Below are 27,707 nucleotides of genomic sequence, written 5' to 3'. Positions count from 1 at the left end.
GTGGGTCCACCTATATGTGGATTTTTTTTCCCCACTAAATTCGTGCTACAGTACTACCGGATCTGAGGTTGGTTGAATCCGCAGATGCAGAATTGCGGATATGGAATTGCGGATACGAAGGGCAGACTGTGAAGTTATACATGCATTTTTAACTGCATGGAGGGTGGGGGCCCCTCATCCTTGCGTTGCTCAAGGGTCAACTGTATTTAGAAAGGGACTAATTATAAAGGTGTGGCAGGGTCTAAAGAAGCTACAAGGGATGGTCCAGGAACCCAGGGTGAACAACAGTGGAGCTGTTGCCACCCTAGGCTGATGGGACAAAGAGAGGCAGAAGTCCCCAGAATCTGGAAGGACAGGGAGTCATGGGGAGTGGGCCTCCTTGAGAGGAGCACTGATCTGTTGAGGGACACAGTTGGCCCAAAGCAGGCTTGCAGGAAGGGAGCTGAGGGAAATACTCTGATCTCACCCTCTTCCCTCCCTCCAGTCTCCTGTTGAGGCTCCTAATTGGGCAAACAAGCCAGAGGTTGAAAGAGCCCTGTTGACATGTCCCATGTGGGCTGAGCTCTGGGCAAAGTGGGGAATGGTAGAAAGTGGATTTGGGGCTGGGGCAGAATGGGGGGCTGGAGGGAGGACATCCAGCATACGTTTATATGCACTATTCCTTTTTTCCCCTGTAACTTATTTCTCCCTTTGTATCTTTGGCAAATTATTTCTTATTCTTCATGAGGTAGCTGTGATAGCACTGCTTTCCCTGACTGCCTTGAGCAGAATGAACCATATTTTTCCATACCACTCTGTCCCATGTTTTTATTTAGCTAGGCACATGGGTTGCATCGTGTTTACCTTTCATTCTCATGTCAGCAGAGTGCTGACATGCAAAAAATGAACCTGAGTCTCTTGTAATCAATTCCTTTTCCTTTTTCCCCAGGGTGCCCTCAGAAAGAGAGTGACATTGCCTTTTTGATTGATGGCTCTGGTAGCATCAACCCGACAGACTTTCAGCGGATGAAGAACTTTGTCTCAACTGTGATGAGTCAATTCCAAAAGTCCAAAACCTTGGTAAGGGTCAGTGGGTAGGTTAGGGAACAGCTTGCATAAGGCTGGAAAATACGTGGCAACCAGGCTGCCACGTTCCTGTCCTGCTTCTATTAGAGATGTTGCCAATTGCCAGCTGATCATCATTTTCTTTCATGATTTGCTTCCTTGCTCTGTCTGGATGTGGCCTCAGCTTTCCTCCAGCCCCCTGTAAAGCAGGCAGACTCATTGATAGGGGTTGGCGTGGGACATGAAACTCACATGTCATCTCTGGCTGAGTTCTAGTGCTGGAAAGTGGGAGCTGATGGCTGATCTCTGTCCTGGTGAGGCGGAAGGACTGGGGGCAGGGCAGAATTGGGAGGAATTTGGAGACTAGAGTGTTTCAAGATTTATGGATGGTTAAGGGGGAGGAGGGACACCTTCTCCAGTGTAATACCAGGTGCCCGTTCCCAGTTCTCTTTGATGCAGTACTCTGAAGAATTTCAGACTCATTTCACCTTCAACGATTTCAAGAGAAACCCTTCCCCGGCATCGCTGGTGAGGCCAATAATACAGCTGTTGGGAAGGACACACACGGCCACAGGGATCCGCAAAGTTGTGTAAGCTCTTCCCTCTTTGCTTAGGATGGAAGGAGGAGGTTTTATTTTTCGTTGAGCTTTGCAGGAAGAGGGGAGTTGTTCAGACAGGGCTGGGGTAGAGGGTATTTCCGGTGGAGGGGTGAGTAAACGTGTGGAGGAGGGACTGTGCCTGGTATGGTCATGACATACAAGTCGTGAGTAAAGGTGGGATTAAGGGGGCGGGGAGGGAAGGGAAGGCTAGAGAGAGGCTAGAAGGATCAGTTGAGGCCAGATCATCAAGGCAACTGAAAAGCCAGTGGATCCATTGAAGGTTTTAGCAGTGGGGACACGTACCCATATCTTGTTTTAGAAAGTTCACTCTGATCTCTGTGTGTGTGTGTGTCTGTGTAGAGGCAAGGCTGGGGATTGGGACAAAAGTGCAGGATGATATGCTGGAGAACCATTGCCTCACATCAGGAGAGGTCTGATGAAGGCACAATTAAGCTTATTAATTTCTTTTTAATTTAGAAGGAATAATACTCAGTTAAAAAAAAATCAATCTATGCCAAAGTGTATAACGGCAATGAAGGCTTCCTTTCCCTCCACTCTTTCCTGTTCTCCTGCTGCCCTTCCAGATATTGGGGCAGCTACATCTCAGTGCTTGTCCCAGGAGAACCCAAGTACCTCCTAGACAGAGCCCAGTTGCATCTGTCACTGCTGACGTTCCTTCCCTAGCATCAAGCGTATCTCTGTCGGCTCGAATTTGACTTTTCCCTCCTCTACCCTGGACAGAAGAGAACTGTTTCACAGCAGAAACGGAGCCCGGGAGAATGCCCTTAAGATACTGGTTGTCATCACAGATGGAGAAAAGTTTGGCGATCCTTTGGACTACAAGGATGTCATCCCTGAAGCGGATAGAAAGGGGGTCATTCGCTACGTCATTGGGGTAGGAAATGTGGCTCTCCGGCCTGATGCTTCCGTAGAGGATTCTACTTGGATACACCCTCCTTTGAATTTGCAAACATCAATAAAATCAAAGTGGGGCAAGGCTCATCTCTGCTAGCCCATATGTTCACAATAGTGAACTATTGTCGTAATAATGCTATGTAACAAACTATCCCAACATTCAGTGGCTTAAAACAGTAAGTGAGTCTGTGCGTCAGCTGGGCAATTTTTCTGGTCCTAGCTGGACTCCCTCATGCATCTGTAATCAGCTGCAGGTTGGTTGGCAGCTCTGATGATCTTGGCTGGGCTCTCTCCATTTCTGAGGGTTGCCATCGATATCTGTTTGCCGGGCTGGAACGACCGGGGTAACTTGGCTCTTCTGTTCCCTGTGTCTCATCCTCCAGTGGGCTAGCCTGGGTGTGTCCTCGTGGTGAAGGCAGAGGAACAAAAGAGCAAGTGGAAATGTGGCAAGCACTTTTTCCAGCCTCTGGTTTTTTTTTTTTTTTTGGCGGTACGCGGGCCTCTCACTGTTGTGGCCTCTCCCGTTGCGGAGCACAGGCTCCGGACGCGCAGGTCCAGCGGCCATGGCTCACGGGCCCAGCCGCTCCGCAGCATGTGGGATCTTCCCGGACCGGGGCACGAACCCGTGTCCCCTGCATCGGCAGGCGGACTCTCAACCACTGCACCACCAGGGGAGCCCCAGCCTCTGTTTTTATCACATATGATAATGTGCGTGGGCTAAACCAGTACACATGGTTGAGCCCAGAGACAATGAGCGGAACAGAATACTCTGCCCAGAGGAGGAGGGCAGAGCACAGCTTTGGGGAAAGGCCTTGGCTACAGGAAGGGGCAAAGGGTTGGGAACATCAGTGTCCTCAAACTACTACAATGTCTTGCATGACATAGAAAGAGGTATCATCACGGGTCTCTGGCTTGGCAAGTAGAAAACACCTTCATATGAAGGAGAAAGCGCCCCCTTGTTCTGAAGAGAGGTCAGCCCCACACCAGGAGGGGCTGCAAATGGACTAAAGGCTGGATTTCAGCCCCAATTTCTCCCTTGACAGAATGTAGAGTGTACAACCTGCTCTACCGTACCTGGCAGCTCTGTCCCAGGGGCCTTCTGGTGCATTCCTTCCTTGGACAGAGATTGTTTCAGATTCTTTTCCTGCAGAATTTTCTTTGCTGGAGGAGAGTACTACCCCCAGAAAGTGTCTGATTCAGCTTTTGTTTTTTTGTAACAGGTGGGAGATGCCTTCATCAGTGACAAATCTCTAAAAGAGCTCGATACCATCGCATCCAAGCCGCGTGGTGATCACGTGTTCCAGGTGAATAACTTTGAAGCTCTGAAGACCATTCAGAACCAGCTTCAGGAAAAGATCTTTGCGATTGAGGGTGAGCTAAGGTTTTGTAGTCCTGGAGCAGCTGCAAAGGCAGCTCCTTATCCCAAAACACGTACTTCCCTGTAGAAACAAGAACCTCCTAGCCCTTGGAACCCTGAGCCTCAGCATCAACTCCTTTCTTCTTCCATTTCCCAGCAACTCTGGCCTCTCTTGCTCAACTACTTTGAAATGGAAAAATTTAGACTTTTCTCTCTACTTTTGCAATCTTGGCTATAGGCTGAAAAATTAGAGGGTAGGGGAGTCAAATCCCTCACAGTATTTTCCCCCAAATTTGGATGTGTTGCCAACATTTGTCTCTTTGGTTCACTGCTGTATCCCCAGTGCCTAGAATAATGCCTGGTACATAAAGGGTGCTCAATAAATGTTTGTTGAATAAAAGAATTTAAAAGTTGGGGGAAGGTTCATATACAGTCTGGATTTACGGTTTCTCTTGAAAATTTGGAAGATTAGACACCTTTAGGACCATATTCCCGCTTGGCAAAAAGTAGCTGGAGCCAAATAGCCACCATCCCTTTAAAAGGGGCATATGGCTAGATGAGCAACAAACATATAAATTGTAGCCATTATCTTTTCTTTTTTCTGATTTATTCATTTATTTTTTTGGCCACGCCATGAGGCATGCGGATCTTAGTTCCCCGACCAGGGACCGAACCCGTACCCCCTGTAGTGGAAGTGCGGAGTCTTAACAACTGGACCACCAGGGAAGTCCCTGCACTATCTTGTAACAACCTATAATGGAGTATAATCTGCAAAAATACTGAATCACGCTGCTGTACACCTGAAACTAACATTAATATTGTAAATTAACTATGCTTCAATAAAAAAAGGAAAGCATAACAGAGGACATGTAAGAAAAAGGGGGGTGCACACGGCTTCCATCTGAGCCTCCTTTTGTCTGGCCACCACAGCCCTGAGTTTCCAACTCCTGTTCTAGGCTCCTCTACTTTCTTTAATGTAAATGTTCTTCTCCTCACAGGTACGCACACAGGAAGTACCAGCTCCTTAGAGTATGAGATGTCTCAGGAAGGCATCAGTGCTGTCTTCACCTCCGTAAGTGGTCTTTTGTTTAATTGGGGTTGGGAGCAAGACGAAGAGGGAGAAGAGGTTCGAAGGTTTGGGGGCTCATCTCTGTGACAGGTGTTTGTTGGGAGGCACCTCTTTGATGGGCAGCAGTGGTCCCTTCTCTCTTCCTTGTCAATCCTGTTCTTTTTTTTAAAAAAATTGAGATATAATGGACATAAACATGGTAATAGCCTCAGGTGCACAACATAGCGATTTAATATATGTGTATAGCATTGCAAAATGATCACCACAATAAGTCTAGTTAACATCCATCACCTTACACAGTTACACAATTTCTTTTTCTTGTGATGAGAACTTTAAGATTTATTCTCTTAGCAACTTTCAAGTATACAATACACTATTATTATTATTATTATTATTTTTTGTGGTACGCGGGCCTCTCACTGCTGTGGCCTCTCCCGTTGCGGAGCACAGGCTCCGGACGCACAGGCCCAGCGGCCATGGCTCACGGGCCCAGCCACTCCACGGCATGTGGGACCTTCCCGGACCGGGGCACGAACCTGTGTCCCCTGCATCGGCAGGCGGACTCTCAACCACTGCGCCACCAGGGAAGCCCCAATACACTATTATTAACTGTAGTCACCATGCTGTACATTACACCACCAGGATTTATTTATTTTATGACTGGAAGTTTGTACTTTTTTTTTTTTTAACATCTTTATTGGAGTATAATTGCTTTACAATGGTGTGGTAGTTTCTGCTTTATAACAAAGTGAATCAGTCATACATATACATATATCCCCATATCTCTTCCCTCTTGCAGCTCCCTCCCTCCCACCCTCCCTATCCCACCCCTCTAGGTGGTCACAAAGCACCGAGCTGATCTCCCTGTGCTGTGCGGCTGCTTCCCACTAGCTATCTATTTTACGTTTGGTAGTGTACATATGACCATGCCACTCTCTTACTTCGTCCCAGCTTACCCTTCCCTCTCCCTGTGTCCTCAGGTCCATTCTCTACTTCTGCATCTTTATTCCTGCCCTACCCCTAGGTTCTTCATAACTATTAACAAAAATTTTTTTTTAGATTCCATATATATGTGTTAGCATGCGGTATTTGTTTTTCTCTTTCTGACTTACTTCACTCTGTATGACAGACTCTAGGTCCATCCACCTCACTACAAATAACTCAATTTTGTTTGAAGTTTGTACTTTTTGACCACTTTCACCCATTTTGCACACCACCCACCACTGCCTTTGGCAATCACCAGTCTGTTCTCTGTATGTATAAGTTTGTTATTTTTAACTTCACATATAAGTAAGATCATGCAGTGTTTGACTTTCTCCGATTTATTTCACTCAGCATAATCCTCCAGGTCCATCCATGTTGTCACAAATGGCAGGATTTCCTTCTTTTTACTTGCTGAATAATATTCCATTGTGTACATATACACCACATTTTCTTTATTTGTTCATCCGTTGATGAACACTTACATTGCCTCCATGTCTTGGCTATTGTAAAAAATGCTGCAACGATCATGGGGTTGCATATACCTTTTCAAGTTAGTGTTTTCATTTCTTTTGGATATTTACCCAGAAGTGTAATTGCTGGATCATACTGTAGTTTTATTTTTAAAGTTTTGTGGAACCCCCATACTCTTTTCCATAGTGGCCTCACCAATTACATTTCCACCAACAGTGTACAAGGGTTCCCTTTTCTACACGTCTTTAACAACACTTATTTCTTCTCTTATGATGACAGGCATCTGACAGGTGTGAGGTGATACCTCATTGTGGTTTTGATTTGCATTTCCTTGATGATTAGTGATGTTGAGCACTTTTTTCATGCACCTCTTGGCCATCTGTATGTCTTCTTTGGAAAAATGTCTTTTTGGATCCTCTACCCATTTAAAAATCAGGTTTTAAAACAAACTTTTGAGTTGTATGAGTTCTTTATATATTTTGGATATTAACCCCTTACTGGATATATGATTTGCAAATATTTCCTCCTGCTCTGTAGGTTACCTTTTCATTTTGTTGATGATTTCCTTTGCTATGTAGAAGCTTTTTAGTTGATGTAGTCCCACTGCTTATTTTGTTTTTGGTGTTAAATCTAAAAAATCATCACCAAGACAAATGTCAAGGAGATTACTACCTATGTTTTCTTCTTGGAGTTTTATGGTTTCATGTCTTATGTCCAAGTCTTTAATCCATTTTGAATTGATTTTTGTGACTAGTGTAAGATAGTGGTCCAGTTTCATTCTTTTGCATGTGGCTGTCTAATTTTCCCAACACCATTTATTGAAGAGACTGTCCTTTCGTCACTGTATATTATTCTCTCCTTTGTTGTATATTGATTTACCATATATGCATGGGTTTATTTCAGGGGTCTCTGTTCTGTTCCATTGATCTACATGTCTGTTTTTAATGCCAATACCATACTGTTTTGATAACTATAGTTTTGCAATATAGTTTGAAACCAGGAAGTGTGATGCCTCCAGCTTTGTTCTTTCTCAAAATTGCTTTGATTATTTGGGGTCTTTTGTGGTTCCATACAAATTTTAAGATTGTTTGTTCTATTTCAGTGAAAAAATGCCATTGGGATTTTTGATAGGGATAACACTGAAGCTCTAGATTTCTCAATCCTGTTCTACATTCTTGCCCAGGATGGTCCCTTGTTGGGTGCTGTGGGGAGCTTTGACTGGGCTGGTGGAGCCTTTCTGCATACGTCACAGGATAAAGTCTCCTTCATCAACACAACCAGGGTAGATTCAGACATGAATGATGCTTACCTGGGTAAGTAGAGAGGGCAGGGTTACTTTAAGAAGGGGTCAGGATATGGCATAACTCAACTAGTTTAGATGTCCTTGGATCTTTCATAAGCTCTTGGGACAGGTTTAAAGGCAGAAATTTCAAAGCTTCATTTTAATTGTGTTAACGAAGAGGAATATAGTGCAAGGTCCAATTACCCCAAGTTCCCAAGCATGGGGCTGCCCCACTGCCCCTGTTCAAGGGATAGTCCTGTTGGAGGGGGCAGTGCTTTTCCTCTTAGTTCATCATCTTCAGGTTATGCTGCTGAAGTCATCTTGCGGAACCGGGCGCAAAGCCTGCTTCTGGGGGCGCCTCGATATCAGCACATCGGCCTGGTGGTGATATTCAAAAAGGACGCAGGTGCTTGGGAGAAAAACGCTGAAATCAAGGGCAGCCAGGTGAGTGCAGAGTGTGTGGGGCATGGATGTGCCAACAGAGGCACCCTGGGGGCTGAGGGCTTCTGGGATGGGCATCATCAGATTCCAAGTGTGGCAGAGTCTTGTAAAGCAGAGGGCTTTAAGCTGGAGAGTCATGGGACCAACTTTGCATTTGAGAATGTTGTGTCCTCACTTTTCTAATAATGGTAAATAACAACACTTGACCTGTACAGAGCTCTCTACAAGCCTACCTGTACACAAAGCTGGCATTTGACCAGTCCATAACCAGTATAGCCATATTAGTTATTAAAATATTGAAATAATTCTATATCTGTCAATAAACAGCTGTTTCCTTGAGACATCCTTCCCCCCTGCACCTGCCATACACTCTGACCCCTCCCCCCAATACTCTTTGAACTTCCCCATGATCCAGCAACTATGAAGTCAGTGACCACTCCAGCTTAGCCCATGGTTGGTACCTGAGAAGACACCTCTAGGACCTCTAGGACCCACTCCAGGGGGTGGGGACCTCTAGGGGACCTCTAGGGGGGACCTCTAGGACCCACTCCAGCTAAGCCCATGGTTGGTGCCTGAGAAGTCCCAGGAGTTCAATATTTTGAATATCACCCCTGCAAAAGCTGTTTTTTAAAACCCTCAAAAAAGTCAGCAAACAGAATCCAGCAGTCTATAAAAAGGATAGTACATCGTGACCAGTTGTGGTTTATAATGATGCAGGGCTTGTTCAACAATGTTGCAGAAATGGACAAGCTGATTCTAAAGTTCATATGACAATGCAAGAGACCCAGAATAGCCAAAATAATCTTGAAAAAGAAGAACTAAGTTGGAGGATTCTCACCCCAATTTTGAAACTTACTACAAAGTGACAGTAATCAAGACAGGGTGGTACTAGCATAAGGATAGACCAGTGAAATAGAACTGAGAGTCTAGAAATAAACCCATACATCTATGGTCAATTGATTTTCAAAAAAGGTGCTGGGACAACTGGGTGTCCACAGGCAAAAGAATAAATTTGGACCCTTACCTCACAATGTGCAAAAATTAATTCAAAATAGATCAAAGACCTAAATGTAAGAACTAAAGCTATAAACCTCTTAGAGGGATTCATAGGTGAATTTTTGTAACTTTAGATTTGGCAACGATTGTTTAGATATGACACTACAAGCACAAGCAACCAACGATAAAATAGATTAGTTGGACTTCATTAAATTAAAAACTTTTGAGCAGCAAAGGACACTATCAAGAAAACGAAAAGAATGAGAGAAACTATTTACAAATCATATATCTGATAAAGGTCTAGTATTTAGAATATATAAAGAACTTTTACAGTTCAACAATAAAAAGCCAACCTCATGTAAAAATGGACAAAGGATTTGAATAGATATTTCTCCAGATAAGATATAAAAATGACCAATAAGCACATGAAAAGATATTCAACTTTATTCATCATTAGGGAAATACAAGTCAAAACCACAATAGAGATACCACTAGAATGGCTATTTAAAGAAAAAAATGAAAAATAACACATGTTCGTGAGGATGTGGAGAAATTAGAACCCTCATATATTGCTGGTGGGAATGTAAAATAATACAGCCCTCATGGCACACAATTTGACAGTTCCTCAAAAAGTTAAATATAGATTTATCATATGACTCAGAAATTTCACTCCTAAGTATATATCCTTTTCCAGAATGAAAATAGTTGTTCAAACAAAAACTTATACGTGAATGTTCATAGCAGCATTATGCATAATAGTCAAAAGGTAGAAAGAACCTAAATGTTCATTAACTTATGAATAGATAAACAAAATGGGGTATATCCATACAGTGGAATACTATTTAGCCATAAAAAGAGCGAAGTGTTGATACATGCTACAACATGGATAAACCTTGAAAAATTTATGCTACATGAAAATAACCAGTCACAAAAGGACACATGTTATATGATTTAATTCATCTGAAATGTCTAGAATAGACAAACCCACAGTCAGAAAGTAGATTAGTGGTTGCCAGGGTATTGTGGGGGGGGGGGATTGAGAGTGACTTCTAAGAGTTACAGCACTTCTTTCTGGGGTGATGGAAATGTTTTGGAATTAGTGGTGATGGTTACATAACATTGTGAATATACTAGAACCCACTAAATTTTATACTTTAAAATGATGAATTTTATGTAATGTAAATTTTATCTCAATTTAAAAGAGCCATTCTGAAAAAAAAAATCAATGTAATTAACCATAACAATAGACTAGAGAAGAAAAACGTAATAATCTTAACAGATACACAGAAAGAATTTGACAAAATCCATTCTTTCATGATGTTTTCTTCTCAGCAAACTAGGAATTAAAGGGAACTTCCTCAACCTAAGAAAGAATATTTACAAAAACTCTACAGCTAGCATCATATTTAAAAGTAAAAGAGAATTTTTTTCTCCTAAAATTGGAAACAAGGCAGGAAAATCCACTCTTACCACTCCTATACAACATCATACTGGAAGACGTAGCTGGTGCAATAAGACAAGAAGAGAAAAGAAAAAAGAGCATGCGGAGTGGAAAGGAAAAAATAAAGCTGTCTCTATTTGGGGATGACATGATTGTTTGCATGGAAAATCCCAAAGAATCTACAAAAAAGCTATATAACTTATTTCAGTGAGTTCTCAGGATACAAGATCAATATGTAAAAATCAGTTGTATTTCTATACTAACAATGAACATTTGGAAATTTAAATTTAAAGAAAAAGGACCATTTATTAATACAATAGCACCAAAGACCATGAAATACTTAGGTATAAATCTAACAAAATGTGTACAACATCTTTATACTGAAAACTACAAAACACTAATGAGAGAAATCAAAGCCCTAAATAAATGGAGAAATATACTGTGTTCACGGACTGGAAGACTCAATATTGTTAAGATGTCACTTTTCCTCAAGTTGATCCATAGACTCAACACAATGCCAATCAAAATCCTATTTTATTTTGTAGAATTGGCAAGCTAATTCTAAGATTTATGTGGAAAATCAAAGAAAGTAGAGTATCCAAAACAATTTTGAAAAGGATCTTATGTAAATACCATTAGGTATTTAGTGGAAGATTCATACACTATGTGATTTTAAGGCTTTCTATAAAGTTACAGTAAGCAGGACAGCGTGGCATTGACAAAAGGATAGACATGAAGATCAGTGGAACAGAATAGGCCTGAAGTATAAGTCTGACACATATTGATTTTCAATAAAGGCACAAAGACAATTCAATGGAGAGTTCAATGGTGCTGGAACAATTGAACATCCATGGTAACAAAACAAAACAAAATCCTTACCCATATCTTGTCAATTCAACCATGTTAAGATTAATTTAAATCGATCATAGAGCTAAATGTAAAATCTAAAACTACTATACTTGTGGGAGAAAACATAGGATAAAATTTTTGTGACTTTGTGTTAGGCAAAGAATTCTTAGATATAACACTAAAAGCATATGGTCCATAAAGAAAAAAATTGATAACTAAGATTTCAACAAAATGGAAAGTTTTGCTCTGTTCATTAAGAGAATGAACAGATAAGCTATGGACTGGGAGAAAATATTTGCAAATTTTACTTCTTTTTTAAAAAAATTAAAATCTGTTACTATTCCCCTCCATTTCACCCTGCTGCACCCAGAGCCTTGGAAGGCACTGTCTCCACTACACAGCCTCACGCTTAGCAAATAGCAAACCCTTGTTTATTGAATGAAAGAATGACTAAATTGATGATTCCTATGGATGAATTCTACCTATTTACATTGAACATATTTTGGTGTTTTTTTGAACATACTTTAAAAATTCTTTTTAAAGGTAGACATTATTTCTCAATATCATGCAAAAAAATTCCTGTGGCAATAGTTGTTTTTCGTCTAAGCCAGTTGATTCCTTGTTAGCCAGACTGCCAAATTTGACTTACCTCCCTAAAGACTTACAATATATTGAAAGGATATCCTGTCTGGTTTTCCAGGCTTTTCTGTCTGTATTTTCAAATCCAGTTTCTTCGCTACCTTAATCATCTCCCTGGAACACCCTTTGGGGTAGATCCTCACCCACTACCTGTCAACTCTATCATATACTCCTCTAACTGGCAGTACATTCAAACAAGGATTGATCGTGAAACAGAGAGAGGATCACATCCGCTCCAAAGGGCTTTCCTCAGCAGGCGTGATTTTTCTTCACAGGGAGAAAAATCCCCGTGCTCTGCTTTAGGTGGAAAGAAGTATGTGATCTTGGCCTTATCTCTTTCAGATCGGCTCCTACTTCGGGGCCTCCCTCAGCTCCGTGGATGTGGACAGAGATGGCAGCTCCGACCTGGTCCTCATCGGGGCCCCCCATTACTATGAGCAGAGCCGGGGCGGGCAGGTGTCCATGTGCCCCTTTCCCCGGGGGGTGAGTGGCTGATGAGACCCGGGCTGGGTGGGATCTGGGTGTGGAGGGGTCGCCTGGGGTGGGACCTGACACTGTTTTTGTTCTGCAGAGGGCTAAGTGGCAGTGTGGTGCTGTCCTGCGAGGGGAGCAAGGCCACCTCTGGGCCCGCTTTGGGGCAGCTCTGATGGTGCTGGGGGATGTGAACGGGGACAGGCTGTCGGACGTGGCCATCGGGGCCCCGGGAGAGCAGGAGAACCAGGGTGCTGTCTACCTGTTTCACGGAACCTCGGGACTGGGCATCAACCCCGCCCACAGCCAGGTGAGGCCCGGTCACTGTTTTTGTTACAACTGTAGCCTCTTTGCCAATCTGTCCCTTTCTAATTCAATGTTCCGACAGCTGCCAGATCAGTTCTCCCAGTAGTCCTTTTTGGAAGCTTCAAAAATAACACATACTTCACAGAAAAGATTCATTCTTACCACAACTAGAGGAGGTGCACAGGGCCATCATCACTCCCACTTTACAGATGAGAAGATGAAGGCTCAGAGGTGATGAATGGTGAGCTGGAAGTGTTAGGATGTAGACATTCCTTTCCTCCGAATCTCAGTCTTTTATTTATTTATTTATTTTTTCGGTACGGGGCCCTCTCACTATTGTGACCTCCCCCGTTGCGGAGCACAGGCTCCGGACGCGCAGGCCCAGCGGCCATGGCTCACGGGTCCAGCCGCTCCGCGGCATGTGGGATCTTCCCGGACCGGGGCACGAACCCGTGTCCCCTGCATCGGCAGGCGGACTCCCAACCACTGCGCCACCAGGGAAGCCCCGAATCTCAGTCTTGGTAGGATGACCAGCAGACCCGGTTTGCCCAGGTCTGTTCCGGTTTTAGCACTGAAAGTCTCACAGCTCAGGAAGCCCTATGGTTGGTCACCCTCCCAGGACTGCGTGCTTGACAGGCTTGTGACTTGTGCAGTTACACGGGGCTCCTCTCAGAACGGCGCTGTGCTCAGATTAAGGCTCTGCTCTGGCCATCTTGAAACTCTCGATAACTTTTGAACAAGGAGTCCTGCATTTTTTTCTCCCCACGGGGTCCTGCAAATTACGTAGCTGATCCTGGTGGTTGGTCACTTGAAATGCGGGTCACCACAGATGGTTTCCTCTCTAAAGTGGCTCCCTGTTTCCTGCTGGATGAAGCCCACTGTGTGGAGGGACCCCCACGGTCTGGCAGTCTCCCATCACAGCCCACCGAGGCCATCCGGTCTGCTGGCTTCTGGTCTCTGGTTTTCTTCCAGCCTCACGTTTTTCTTCTGTCCTTTCTCTCTGTCTCCTCATCACTCCTGACAAATCCCTCACCCTAGAGGTTCAACCCTACCCACACATCAAAATCACCTGAACGTCTTAAAAAACAGATGCCTGGGCCCTGCCACTAGGGGTTCTGATTTAATTGGTCTGGGGTCAGGGCCCCAGGCATCAGTAGAGTTTTTTCAACATTGTATTTAGAAAATTTTCAAAGTTACTGCAAAGTTGAAAGAATTGTCCAGTGGCCATCCATATATTTATGAGCTAAAATCTACGATGAAGATTTTACTAGATTTACTTTATCACATCTCCATCCTTTGTATTCAGACTTTTTCTACCTGTCCATCAAGTTCATCATTATTTTTTCTAATGCAATTCAAAGTAATTTGCAACACCAGTCCAACTTCACCCCTAAATACCTCAGCATGTATATCATTAACTAGAATCTAAAATATTCAGATATGCTTACTGTTATTTTTAAGATAAAATGTACAGACAGGAAAAGCACAAATCTTTAGCCAGTCAAAGAATTTTGAAAAATATAATCCACAATCCTATCAAGATGCTGAACATAATTATCACTTTAGAAAGTTCCCTCCCGCCCCCATCCAGTCAATTTCTGACCCCATTCCCTCCCAGAAGAAGCTACCGTTCCAATTATTTTCCACCACAGATTAGTTTTGCCCATTCTAGTGTATGGAATAGTACACTACATAGGCCCTAGTATTTTTCACACGCTCTTTAGTTGCAGCCCGGGCTAAGCACTACTGCCTCACATTCTTCCCTCTGTGTCACGGAGCCTCTTTCCACAATTGTGTGAAGACTATAATATGCCTCTTTTCATTGGCACCTGTTGTTTCTCTGTGTAAATGGGATTTGAAGGCTCTGGTTTTACTTCATTTTTATTACAAAAGCTTTACATGCTTGTACAAATTTAAAAATCTAAAGTAAACAGTACCGCAGGTTCAGACATTTGGTGTATGTGCTAGGCTGAGGAGCCAGTGGGGCGAAGCTACCATCTGTGGGATTATGACTGAACGCCTCTAAGTCAGAATCCCGCCCAGGAGGAACGATGCGGCAGCGCCGCGGAAGCCTCGGTGGGCCTCGGGTAGCCGGTCCCCCGCCGTCCCCGCCGGCGCGCCCCGCCGCGCGTCGGGACCGGGGTCCGGCGCGGAGAGCCCTTCGTCCTGGGACACGGGGTGAGGCCGGAAAGGCGGCCGCCCCCTCGCCCGTCACGCACCGCACGTTCGTGGGGAACCTGGTGCTAAACCATTCGTAGACGACCTGCTTCTGGGTCGGGGTTTCGTACGAAGCAGAGCAGCTCCGTCGCTGCGATCTATTGAAGGTCAGCCCTCGACACAAGGGTTTGTAAAATAATAAGAAAAGAAGAAGAAGAAAAAACAACAACAGTGAAAGTCTTAACACCCTCCCCTTATCTGCACCTGGAAAGGAAAACAAGGTAAGGGGAGGGTCCACACACTCACCCACCCTCACCCACACCTACATACCTGCTCTCACCAACCAAACCCCCCATATACCCACTCCCACCCCACAGACTTTGGAATTAAAAACAAATGCAAAAAGGGTCATGCAATACTATTGCTCTACTGTTTGCGTTTTTTACTTGCTCTTTTCCTGTGACTGGGGCTAGGGTGATCAGTATGTGAACGAGCAAAACTGCTGTGGCTCTCCCAACTACCATTATTATATAATTTCAAAGCAAAGCATCCTTCCAACAGAATACGCTAACTTTTTCTCAAAAAAATTTGCAGTGTAATGTACATGCAGTAAACACACAAATCTCAAGTGATGAATTTTCCTCTCTGTGAATTCGAGTAAGCACCACCCAGGTTAAGATATAGCACATTTCCAACATCCCGCACTTCCTCATTCTTTCTAGGTGATAAATTCACTTAAAAAAAATGTCAGTAAAATATCCATGACCTAAAACTCACCATCTTTTTTTTTTTTTTTTTTCCGCGGTACGCGGGCCTCTCACTGTCGTGGCCTCTCCCGTTGCGGAGCACAGGCTCCGGACGCGCAGGCCCAGCGGCCATGGCTCACGAGCCCAGCCGCTCCGCGGCACGTGGGATCCTCCCGGACCGGGGCACGAACCCGTGTCCCCTGCATCGGCAGGCGGACTCTCAACCACTGCGCCACCAGGGAAGCCCTAAAACTCACCATCTTAACCATTTTTATGTGTACACTTCAGCGGCATTAAGTACGTGACAAAATCACTTTTAAAATTTCTTAATATATTTGGCTGTTATCCTTTCAGTGTTACTTTTGCACATAGATTAAAGAGTCAAAATTGTTCTTAACAGCTTATTATGAAAAGCAACAATTTCCACACCCACACTGTGATTTCCTCTTCATTTTCCCTCCTCTGAGGAAACCACTTTCAGCTCTTTCAATGATTCTCCATACTTCCCAAGGGCACAATTATTTTGCTGCTTCTTGATTTTTGTTTTCGCATTGACTTCCCACTATGGGAGGTGAGGATTGAGCTCTCTTTCAGGCCCCTCTTGACACATATTCATACGCCTCCCATCTCACCCCCCCATTCCTTAAATTTATATGATAATTTTGGTTAGATCTATGTTCAGTGTTTGCATTTTCCTGGCCATGTAAGAGATTCAACTGAGTCAAATAGTGTACTATATCACTTCTTTCCTGTGATATTTTTTGTTTTCCCTGGAAAACCCAGTAATTGATGGACACTTTGGATATCATCTCAAGGTTGTGGTCTAAAGCTTAATAGTTACCCTAATTCCTTGAGAAGGTGTGGGAGATATGACTGAGTAGAGCCCAGACAATCTCTCCTTGGGTCATCCCAGGAGACTGAGTTACACTCTTTCCTCTTCTTTCCCACCCCTTTCTCTCCTCCTCTTTTCTACCCTCAGCGGATCACAGGCTCCCAGTTCTCTCCGAGGCTCCAGTATTTTGGGCAGTCACTGAGCGGGGGCCAGGACCTCACAGGGGATGGACTGGTGGACCTGGCTGTAGGGGCTCAGGGGCACGTGCTGCTGCTCAGGTGAGAGCACACCAGGTATCTTCTTTTTCTTTTTTTTTTTAACATATGTACTTCTTTTTAATAATTTTTTTAAAAATTATTTATTTATTTATTTTGGCTGCATTAGGCCTTCGTTGCTGCTCAGGCTTCCTCTAATTGCGGCAAGCGGGGGTTACTCTTCGTTGCGGTGCGTGGGCTTCTCATTGCGGTGGCTTCTCTTGTTGCGGAGCACGGGCTCTAGGCGTGCGGGTTTCAGTAGTTGCAGCACGCGGGCTCAGTGGCTTGTGGGCTCTAGGCACGCAGGCTTCAGTAGTTGTAGCACGTGACCTCAGTAGTTGTGGTTCACAAGCTCTAGAGCGCAGGCTCAGTAGTTGTGGCACACAGGCTTAGTTGCTCTGTGGCATGTGGGATCTTCCTGGGCTAGGGCTCGAACCCGTGTCCCCTGCCTCGGCAGGTGGATTCTCAACCACTGCGCCACCAGGGAAGTCCCCCAGGTATCTTCTTTTTAAGGAGTGGCTTTGCTGTCTGAAGACCACTGAGGGCCCTCTGGTGTCCCCCCACAGGTCCCAGCCAGTGCTGAAAGTTGAGGTGACCATGGATTTCACACCCAGGGAAGTGGCAAGGGATGTGTATGAGTGTCGTGAGCGGGTGGTGAAAGGAAAGATCGCTGGGGAGGTCAGAGTCTGCCTCCGTGTCCGCAAGAACACACGGGACAGGCTGAAAGAAGGTGAGGCTGGTTGGGTAAGTCTCAAGAGGTTAAATCACTGGGGACATGGACGGGTGGCCCAGAGTAAAGTTCTCACAGGCTCTGATAGCCTTCTTCAAGCTTGGGTGGAGTGAGCAGGTGGTTCCCCTGCTGGGGGGGTGGGTGGGGAGGCCCAGCAAACACCCCTAAAGAAGTAAGCATGTGGCACTCCTTTACACTCTCAGTTCTCCAGAGAATGAAGGGCCCCATCCATGTGAACTAACCAGGTCTTTTTTTTAAACTGAGAGATGACTCGTTTAAAGGGGAGGTTGAGCTGATGAAGCTAAACACAAACTCACAAAGCATTCAGATATGCATTTTATCACAACGAACTTTACTTCCTTCCTTGTCTCTATTCTCAAAGAGTGGCATTGTCCTTGGGGTGAGGAAGAGTAATGGTGGTTCTAGAGGGAAACAGGGGGAGGGGATAAAATTTGTTTCTAGCAGTCATCTTACTGGACTGAGGAGATAGCAGTCAGAGTTTTGGGCAGCCAGCATGGCTAGAAATTGAGAGCAAAGTCTTGGAGACTAGAGAATTACAGAGAAGGTGTCCCAAAATCTACATAGAAATTTCCTGTAAGTCATTGGCTGACTTCTAAGCCATGCATGTTCAGATCAATACTCTTAGAAACTCAGTGGAAGACAACAACTGGAGAGCTCAAGCGTTGAACAGAAATCTAGGAAGCTGAGATTTGAGAGGGACCTTAAAATACACCTTGGTCCTTCTACTGGGACAATGTCCATTGAAACCAGCAAACCAAGAGAAACAATAGACAATAGAAATAGACCCATAGGTGATTCAGCAATTAGAATTATCAGATAGGAATTTAAAAGATAACTAAAACTAATATCTTCAAGAAAAAACAGGAAATGATGGAGAACTTCAAATAAAACCTGGAATTCATGAAATAGAGTTAAATGGAAACACTAGCGCTGAAAAATACACTGAATGATATTGAGAATTCAATAGATAGATTTAATAGTGGATTAGAAACAGAACAAACAGATGTATACTACTACATATAAAATAGATAAACAGCAAGGATTTACTGTATAGCACAGGGAGCTATATTCAATATCTCGTATAACCTATAATGGAAGAGAATCTGAAAAAATATATGTATAACTGAATCAATTTGCTGTACACCTGAAACTAACACAATATTGTAAATTATCTATACTTATATTTTAAACAAGTAGAACAGAGAATTAGTGAACTGGAAGGTAAGTAAATTGAGAGTATCCAGATGAGCACACAGAGAGAAAAAAGGATGAAAAATAAACCATAGGAGACATATGGGACATGGTGAAAGATCTAATAAACATGTAATTGGAGTTCCAAAAGGAAGGGGGAGAGAGAGAGAGAGAGAGAGAGTGAGAGAGAGAGAGAGAGAATAAGAAAGAAGCAACAGTTAAACCTAAATGGGAAAAGAATGTGAAAAAGAATAGAAACAAGTATATGTATAATTGAATCACTTTGCTGTGCACCTGAAACCAATGCAACACTGTTAATCAACTATACTCCAATATAAAATAAAAATTAAAAAAAAAAAAAGAAATGGTGGTAAAGAATTTTCTAAAATTGATGAAAAACATCAAGATTCTCTACCAAATTAGGAACTTCCCTGGCCGTCTGGTGGTTAAAACTCCCTGCTTCCAATGCAGGGGGCGTGGGTTTGATCCCTGGTTGGGGAACTAAAATCCCATATGCCATGCGGCCAAAAACAATAAAAAATAATAAGATTCTCTACCAAATCAAAGCAAGATAACATTAGACATTGTACCATCCTAAGGCACAAACTGCTGAAGACCAAAGACAGAAAAGAAGTTAAAAGCAGCCAGAAAAAATATACTTAATTTTCCAGTAGGTGACAGAATAGCTACTATTTATTGAGCAGTTACTGTGTGGCAGGCACTATGCTAAATGCTTTGTAGGCACTATTTCGTTTTTACTATTGGGAAGGTCCAATTATTATCTTCAATTTAAAAATAAGGAATTGAGGCCCTGAGAGAGGTCAGCTAACATGTCCAAATTCAGATAGCTGGGCCTCCACCTCCTGCCAGTCTGACTCCAAACCCAGGCTCCTCACCACCATTCTTCCCTGGCCCTTCAGGAGATACCCAGAGCACCATCACATATGACCTGGCTCTGGACCCAGGTCGCCCACATTCCCAGGCCATCTTTGATGAGACTAAGAACAACACTCTCAGACATATAGTGACGTTGGGGCTGAGTCAGCAATGTGAGACCCTGAAGCTCCGGTTACTGGTGAGCAGAGGGTGACCATACTCCTGGGTCCTCCAAGCATGGGGTGGGCTTGGGATGCTGAGGAGGGCAGACCACCAAACCCCCACTGTCTCTCAGGATTGTGTAGAGGACTCAGTGACCCCCATTGCCCTGCGCCTCAACTTCTCTCTGGTGGGGAAGCCCTCGTCCCGTTTTGGGAACCTCCGGCCAGTGCTGGATGTAGACGCTCCAACACTCTTCACAGCCTCGGTGAGTCTGGGAGTTGGGGTCCAGCCGGGGTGTGGAAGGGACCAGAGGCCAAGGTTGTTGAAGCTCATTTTATTTCATTTCACATAATTTTATTTCAAGATTTCATTTTACTGTTTCGTTTCACGTCTTTTCACGATTTCCTTTCATTTTCCTCATACTCTGTTTTCGGCAGTTTCCCTTTGAGAAGAATTGTGGCAATGACAGCATTTGCCAGGATGACCTCAGCATCACCTTCAGTTTTATGAGGTGAGTTTCCTGTCCTCATTTTTACCCCCAGACCTGCACCATGACCTGCTGCTCTGTTCTTCTCCTGGCCCCCAAGGGAGCCCGGCGCAGAGCAGCTGCCTCAGAGGTGTGTTTCTGTGGCTGCCTCGTGCACTGTCTTTTGCCTCCGAGTGTCCGCGCCTCCTTCCCGCTGGAGCAGACTCGCTGCAGGAAAGCCCTCAGCATCTCATGGCCTGGCTTGTTCCCACCACAGCCTGGACACCCTGGTGGTAGGTGGTTCTCGGGACTTAAACGTGACGCTGACTGTGAGAAACCAGGGCGAGGACTCCTACAGAACACAGGTCACCTTCTTCTACCCATCTGGCTTGTCCTATCGGAGGGTGTCAGGAGCCCAGGTAGCCAAACCCTTCTCAGGCTCCATCTGACTTTGCATTCCCTGCCCCCATGGGTGGTGTTTGACATCATCACCTCTGCCTCCTTTGCCTTCCAGAACCAGCGCTCACAGCGGTCCTGGCGCCTGATCTGTGAGTCTGACGTCTCCACTGAAGGGTCTGGGACCTTGAAGAGCACCAGCTGCAGCATAAACCACCCCATCTTCCCAGACAACTCGGAGGTCAGGCTGCTGGCTCCTTCTCCCTTTTTCTCCTTTGTCTTCCTCTGAATTCTTCCCTAGTTCTTCTTCTTCTTTCCTCCGCCTCCCCCTCCCCTACCCCTCCCCTCCCCTCCCCTCCCCTCCCCTCCCCTCCCCCCTCCCCTCCCCCTCCCCCTCCCCTCCCCTCCCCCTCCCCTCCCCTCCCCCTCCCCTCCCCTCCCCTCCCCTCCCCCCTCCCCTCCCCCTCCCCCTCCCCTCCCCTCCCCCTCCCCTCCCCCTCCCCTCCCCTCCCCCTCCCCCTCCCCTCCCCTCCCCCTCCCCTCCCCCTCCCCTCCCCCTCCCCTCCCCTCCCCTCCCCTCCCCCCTCCCCCTCCCCCTCCCCCTCCCCCTCCCCCTCCCCTCCCCTCCCCCTCCCCCTCCCCTCCCCTCCCCCTCCCCTCCCCTCCCCTCCCCCCTCCCCCTCCCCTCCCCCCTCCCCTCCCCCCTCCCCCTCCCCTCCCCCTCCCCTCCCCCCTCCCCCTTCCCCCTCCCCCTCCCCCTCCCCTCCCCCTCCCCTCCCCCTCCCCTCCCCCCTCCCCCCTCCCCTCCCCCTCCCCCTCCTCCTCCTCCTCCTCTCCCCCCCCCCCCATGGCTTGTGGAATCTTCGTTTCCTGGCCAGATATTGAACCTGCGCCCTCGGCAGTGAAAATGCATGGAGTCCTAACCAATGGACCGCCAGGGAATTCCCTTCTTTTTTTTTTTTTTTTTTGCGATACGTGGGCCTCTCACTGTTGTGGCCTCTCCCGTTGCGGAGCACAGGCTCCGGACGCACAGGCTCAGCGGCCATGGCTCACGGGCCCAGCCGCTCCGCGGCATGTGGGATCTTCCCGGACCGGGGCACAAACCCATGTCCCCTGCATTGGCAGGCGGACTCTCAACCACTGCGCCACCAGGGAAGCCCCCTTCTTTTTTTTTTTTTTTTAAGTAGATGTTTCTTTGTTTTGAAAAACAGCTTTATTGAGATAAAATTCATCTACCACACAATTCACCCACTTCAAGTATACAATCCAGTGGCTTTTGCAATGTTCACAGTGTTGTGCGTCCATCCCCATGATCAATGTTAGAGTATTTTATTACCCCAAGAAAAAACCCTGCTCCCCTCAGCCATGGGCCCGTGTCGTCCCATCTCTCCCAGCCCTAGGCAACCGCTAATCTATTTGCTGTCTTGAGATTCACCTACTCTGGATATTTCATATGAATGGAATCATACAATAGGTTTGCTTCTTTGACTGAGCATCACGCTCTCAAGGATCACCCGTGTTGCAGGATGTATTAATATTCAGATTCCTTTGACTGCTGAATAATATTCTGTTGTATGGATGTGCCACATTTTATTTACCCGTTCTTTAGCTGATGGACGTTTGGGTTGTGCCTTCTCTCTTACTCTTGTCACCGTCTCTTCTTTCTCCAACTCCAGATCACCTTCAATATCACATTTGACGTGAACCCTGATGCTTTCTTTGGAAACAAACTACTTCTCAAGGCCAACGTGACCAGGTGCGCTATGCCTGGCCTCCTCCATTCTGAGGTCCCAGCCCCCGGCCCCCCTGCTCAGGGTGGACCATTGCCCTCTCCCCACTTGTTCTCCCTTCAGCTCATTGTTTTACTCAAGAAACACCAACTGAGCACCCACCATGTGCCAGGCGTGGCCCCCTGTGCTGGTGGGACAGTGATGGACAAGACAGCTGTGATTCTTGCCCTCACAAAGGTTATAATTTAGGGGCAAAGATAGACAGGAAAGCCGATGATTATGATACGGTATGAAATGAATGATGTCCAGTCTTCTTGGGAGATTGGTGTTCAGAGAAGACTACATCCAGGCTGTGAGTTAGCCAAGCAAAGGCATGAATTGAGGCTGGGCATGAAGACAGAGAGAAGGAAGTGTGGACCAAGCAAAGCCCGGAGACTGCAAAGGTCAGGCTGAGTCTGAGCACAGGAGGCAGGATTGAAGGAGTTGGTTAGACATGGGCCGTGTCAGGAAATGATCGACGAGTGCTCTTAGGGAATTTGCAACTTAACTTGGGAGTGATGTGATCACCTTTGCATGCTAGAAAGATCACTCTCCAGGAGCGGGGGGATTGGAGTGGGAGTCATTTTGAATTCAGGGGACCAGTGAGAAGAAGGCACCCTTCTGCAGGTATCCGTCCTGGTGAGTGGGGATGGGCCTGGGCTACACAGGGGCAGCCCTGGTCTTTCCTATAATCTCTGTTTCCTCTGTTGGATTTAGAGGACAGCGTTTAGGATGCTGAGAGGACAGGACTTGGTGGTTGGTTGGTGACGGAGGGTGAGGGAGAGGAAGGAGGAGAAGGAAAGGCTGATTCTCAATTCTCAAGAGCTGACCAGAGTTCTCTGTTTCCCTTCAGTGAGAACAACATACCTGGGAACAACAAAACCAAATTCCAGCTGCAGCTGCCTGTGAAATACGCTGTCTACATGGTGGTCACCAGGTACTGGCTGCTGGGGCTTTTAGTTCTGCCTTCACCACTGGGCTGGACATGGCGCATTGAGTACCTGTGTGCACGAGTCTGTGCACGTGTGCCTGTGAGTGAGTCTGAGGATATGTGTGCGCACATGTATGTCTGTACGTGCATGTGTATGTGTGTGTGTGAGGGGCCCAAACTGGCACATGCTGGAGGTCCCACCCACACTGCCCCTGCACACCATCCCGCTCGCACCCTCTCAGGGCTGTGTTACCTGCGTGCCTGTTCACCCCTTTACACACTTAGCCCAAGACCCCCTCCCAGGACTCCCCTGATGTTCTGTCACCTCCTGCCCCTTCTTCTTTCTCCCATCAGCCTTGAGGTCTCGACCAAATATCTCAACTTCACAGCCTCAGAGAAGACCCGCCACATTATAGAGCATCAGTATCAGGTGGGGAGCTGAGAAGGAGCCTGGGGAGGGAAATCGAGATGATGGGAACACAGGAAGAATGGTAGGAGGGACTTCCCGGGCAGTCCAGTGGTTAAGACTTCGCCTTCCAAAGCAGTGGGCATGGGTTTGATCCTTGGTCGGGGAACTAGGATCCCGCATGCCGCGTGGCCAAAAAAAATATGATGGGAGGGCTTCCCTGGTGGCTCAGTGGTTGAGAGTCCGCCTGCCGATGCAGGGGACACGGGTTCATGTCCCGGTCCGGGAGGATCCCACATGCTGCGGAGTGGCTGGGCCCGTGAGCCATGGCCGCTGAACCTGTGTGTCCGGAGCCTGTGCTCCGCAACGGGAGAGGCCACAACAGTGAGAGGCCCGCGTACCACAAAAAAAAAAAAAAAAAAAAAAATGATGGGAAACATGCATGAGGTGCCTGCTTTGGGCCAGGCTCTGTTCTAAGCTTGCTGTGAATCCACACACACCACCACGTGCATCTGTATGTGTATACACACATGTATGTAAGTAACTCATTTTACCCTCGTAATGACCCTGTGACGGAGGTACTGTTGTCTCCCCCAGTTTATAGACGAAGAAACTGGGGCTCAGAGAGGCTAACAGAACATGCCCACAGTCTCACCCCTAGAGAGTGGAAGAGCCACTGCTTCCGCCAGCCTGTCTGGCTCTGGAATGGGTGTTTAACCCCTGTGCTCTCCTGTCTCTCAGAAAGCATCAAGAGGCAGGATGCTTGGGTCTGTGAGGCCTGATTCAGTACTGGGCTGTCGGGAGTGGGGAGCCTGATTCTAGTTGCTGGTGGGGGCAGAAAGGCCAGAACCCTGATATCTGCCCCTCCCCACCCGACGCAGTTCAACAACCTGGGCGGGAGGAAGCTCCCCATCAGCGTGGTCTTCTTGGTCCCCATCCAGCTGAACAATGTGACCGTGTGGGACCAGCTCCAAGTCACCTTCTCCCAGGTAAGCGCAGCTGGGCCTGAGGATTGGGTCCAACTCCTTTCTCCACAGCCCTGGTCTTTCCTAAAATCACTTCTGTTTCCTCTGTTGGGTTTTGGAGCCATTTCTGAGCCTCTCCTGGACCTCGGTTTTCTCACCTCCTGGAGGGTGGACCCAGGAGCCCTCGCTTCAATCCGTCCTCACAGTGTCCCTCTTTCCTCAGAACCTCTCCAGTAGATGCCACACCAACAACACTGACCTTCGTCGCTCTGACTTCCTGGGGGAGCTTAAGAAGGCCCCACTGCTGGTGAGACTAAGCCCAGCCTCAGCCTCGGGGCTGCACGCAGACTCCACACTGTCCCCTCACCTGGGCCCAGTACCGGCTCTCAACTGCCGGCTGAGTGCATGGGATGTGGCCTGCATCCAGCTTTCCTGCTCACCTCTCTCCCCTCCTCCCTTCCCCAGCACTGCTCCATCGCTGTCTGCCAGAGAATCCAGTGTGACATCCCGTCCTTTGGCGTCCAGGAAGAATTCAAGGTCACCCTCAAGGGCAACCTCTCATTTGACTGGTACATCAAGGTATGTGGGCGCCTGAGGTTTGGCTGGGCACAGACGAGATCCTCCAGGGCCAGTGGGTCCAGCTCCCATCCTCTCTCTCCCACAGACTTCGCATAACCATCTTCAGGTTGTGAGCACGGCGGAGATCTTGTTTGATGAATCGGAGTTTGCCCTGCTCCCAGGACAGGGCGCGTTTGTGAGGGCCCAGGTATCTGTCTCGGACACAGAAGAACCGCTGGAGGCAGGAGAGGGGCCTGGGCTTGTGGGAGAGAGAGAGGTGGGGGGGGGCCGGGAAGGAGGAGTGAGGGCTGGGGTTGGGCGGCACAGGGGATTTAGTCATGGGGTTCGGGGAGCACACAAGGTCTGACTGGGGAACCCCCAGAAATTCAGAGTCTTTCTCCCCTGATGCTCCCCCCTCCCCTTCTCCCTGCTCCAGACAGAGACCAAGGTGGAGCCTTACGAAGTACATAACCCTGTCCCGTTGATCGTGGGCAGCTCGGCTGGGGGGCTGTTACTCCTGGCCCTCATCACGGGCGGCCTGTACAAGGTAAGTCCCCCGGGGCCCTCTTCCTGCCCCTCCCCTCCCCCCACCCCCACGGCTTCTCACTCAGCAGCACCTTCCTGGGTTCAGCTCCCAGCTGTGCCTCGGGCAGCTCACAGAGCCTCAGTTTCTTCAGCTGTAAAATGAGACTATAAATACCCATTCTGTGGAGCTCTTTGGGTTTGTATCTCTAAAGCACTTAGAATAGTCTCTGGTACAGAGTAAACACTATATAAAGAGTACTTATTATTATATTTTAGATTTCTTTCCCTCTTTTCTTTCTCAATAGTGATGCCATCCCCCTCCCTGTCCCACTTTCCCCAGATCTATTCTGCACTCCGCCACGTTATTCTTTGCAGCTCTTGGTCCCACCATCTCCCAGCCTGGCCTGCATAGCCTTCACTCGCCCTCCTGGCCTTGATGCCCTTACTCCCCTGTCTCTGCCTCCACAGCTTGGCTTCTTCAAACGACAGTACAAGGACATGATAACTGAAGCTGGCCCTGAAACTGCTCCCCCGCAGTAACAGCAGCTCCTTCCCCACTCTTTGCTGAGTGGCCTCCCCTGCAGCAAACAGGATGTGGTCAGACCGAAGAGCGAGCGGGTCCCCAGGCTGCTGGACGGACACATCTGTTGGGAGACCAGGGCAGTGATGTCTCACTCAGGAGCAACCTGCTTGGGTTTCCATTCCAGTGTGTGTGTGTGTGTGTGTGTGTGTGCGCGCGTGTGCATGCACGAGTGTGAATTGTGTGTGTGGCTCAGATCTCTCTTGCATGAGGACAAGTGCCTTTGGCACAAATCTCAGGCAGAGGGAGTTGCTTGGGCTTCCTTGTGCGGGGGTGAAGGTGCCATTGGTTCTTCCTCAGGGACAGAGGTGATGGCAGCTCTTGTGGGTGAACACAAAGGGAAGTGCAAGAAATCCTCCCCCAGCTATAGGAAGTGAGACCTCCTTTCATGGGTGAGCCCGCAGGCCAGCAGGAACCCATGCAGCTGGGCCTGAGCCTACCCGGACAAGCCAGCAGGAACCTGTCCAACCCATTCCGCACTAGAGCTGATGTGTCCAGTGCACAATGGTGCACCTCCCTTTATGTATTCACTTTATTATTTTAATGCTACTTTTATTTTTTGAATGGATGAACAGGTCTGTAGTATCAAAATCAAAAGACACGCAAGGGTGTGTGATGAAGTTCCCCTTCCATCCTGGTCTGCCAGCCATTTAGGTCTCTTGTAACGGGTAGTCCAGGCTGTGCACTTGGGGTCTCCTTCACAAAGATTCTAGGTGTATGCAAACACACACACATACACACGCACAAGCTTTTTTACACAAATGGCAGCATGCGTTGTTTATACTGTCTGCATCTTGCTTTTTTCATTAATATGGCTCAGACATTGTTTTATATGAAGACATAAAGTACTTTTTCATTCTTTTATATAGTGCACCACGTTCCACTGTGTGGGTGGATCCTAACGTCCTTAACAGTCTCCCTCTGATACATTATTTCCAACTTCTCGCAATGACAAACAATGGTGAATTAATAAATTGAATATATGTCGTTTTTGCATATGTGTAAGACAATTTATAGGATACATTCCCGGAAGTCTGAATTCTGCCAGAAGCAACCCCAAGAGAAGAATTTGAGTGAAAGAAGCTTATTTAAGAGAGACTCCAGGAAATACCAGTGGGGGAGGGACATGAGCTGGGGAGGGAAAGGCAGCCAGTAAAGGGTATATTATCAACAGAGGGACTGTTATGAGCTCCTGGAGTGTAACCCCACCGGGGAGGTCTGGGACGCAAAGTAGAACAAGCACCTTGACACTTCCCACCCGAGCAGAGAAGGAGCTGG

At 46.9% G+C, this 27,707-nt stretch overlaps 1 protein-coding gene across 2 annotated transcripts in view; it reads left to right on the top strand.

Moving 5' to 3' along the window:
- The window catches only part of LOC137206870 (integrin alpha-M-like), a 36,673-nt gene extending 9,248 nt beyond the window's left edge, over positions 1–27,425 (top strand). For both annotated transcript variants that reach the window (XM_067706045.1, XM_067706046.1), the window contains 25 exons: positions 929–1,059; positions 1,489–1,634; positions 2,385–2,538; positions 3,779–3,929; positions 4,914–4,987; positions 7,623–7,752; positions 8,023–8,165; positions 12,430–12,570; positions 12,659–12,868; positions 16,747–16,877; positions 17,420–17,583; positions 19,716–19,870; positions 19,967–20,098; positions 20,271–20,344; positions 20,577–20,718; positions 20,814–20,936; positions 22,372–22,451; positions 23,318–23,401; positions 23,750–23,825; positions 24,683–24,790; positions 24,990–25,073; positions 25,232–25,345; positions 25,431–25,532; positions 25,761–25,871; positions 26,318–27,425. In XM_067706045.1, coding sequence (XP_067562146.1) covers positions 929–1,059; positions 1,489–1,634; positions 2,385–2,538; positions 3,779–3,929; positions 4,914–4,987; positions 7,623–7,752; positions 8,023–8,165; positions 12,430–12,570; positions 12,659–12,868; positions 16,747–16,877; positions 17,420–17,583; positions 19,716–19,870; positions 19,967–20,098; positions 20,271–20,344; positions 20,577–20,718; positions 20,814–20,936; positions 22,372–22,451; positions 23,318–23,401; positions 23,750–23,825; positions 24,683–24,790; positions 24,990–25,073; positions 25,232–25,345; positions 25,431–25,532; positions 25,761–25,871; positions 26,318–26,389 — 3,032 coding nt within the window. In that variant the 3' untranslated portion in view covers positions 26,390–27,425. The remainder of the gene's footprint in view (positions 1–928; positions 1,060–1,488; positions 1,635–2,384; positions 2,539–3,778; positions 3,930–4,913; positions 4,988–7,622; positions 7,753–8,022; positions 8,166–12,429; positions 12,571–12,658; positions 12,869–16,746; positions 16,878–17,419; positions 17,584–19,715; positions 19,871–19,966; positions 20,099–20,270; positions 20,345–20,576; positions 20,719–20,813; positions 20,937–22,371; positions 22,452–23,317; positions 23,402–23,749; positions 23,826–24,682; positions 24,791–24,989; positions 25,074–25,231; positions 25,346–25,430; positions 25,533–25,760; positions 25,872–26,317) is intronic.
- Positions 27,426–27,707: the final 282 nt, after the last annotated feature.

The sequence above is a fragment of the Pseudorca crassidens genome, chromosome 15, assembly GCF_039906515.1.
Source record: "Pseudorca crassidens isolate mPseCra1 chromosome 15, mPseCra1.hap1, whole genome shotgun sequence".
Classification (NCBI taxonomy): domain Eukaryota; kingdom Metazoa; phylum Chordata; class Mammalia; order Artiodactyla; family Delphinidae; genus Pseudorca; species Pseudorca crassidens.
Note: the sequence above shows the minus strand (reverse complement) of the source record. Positions and strands in the feature narration are given on the sequence as shown.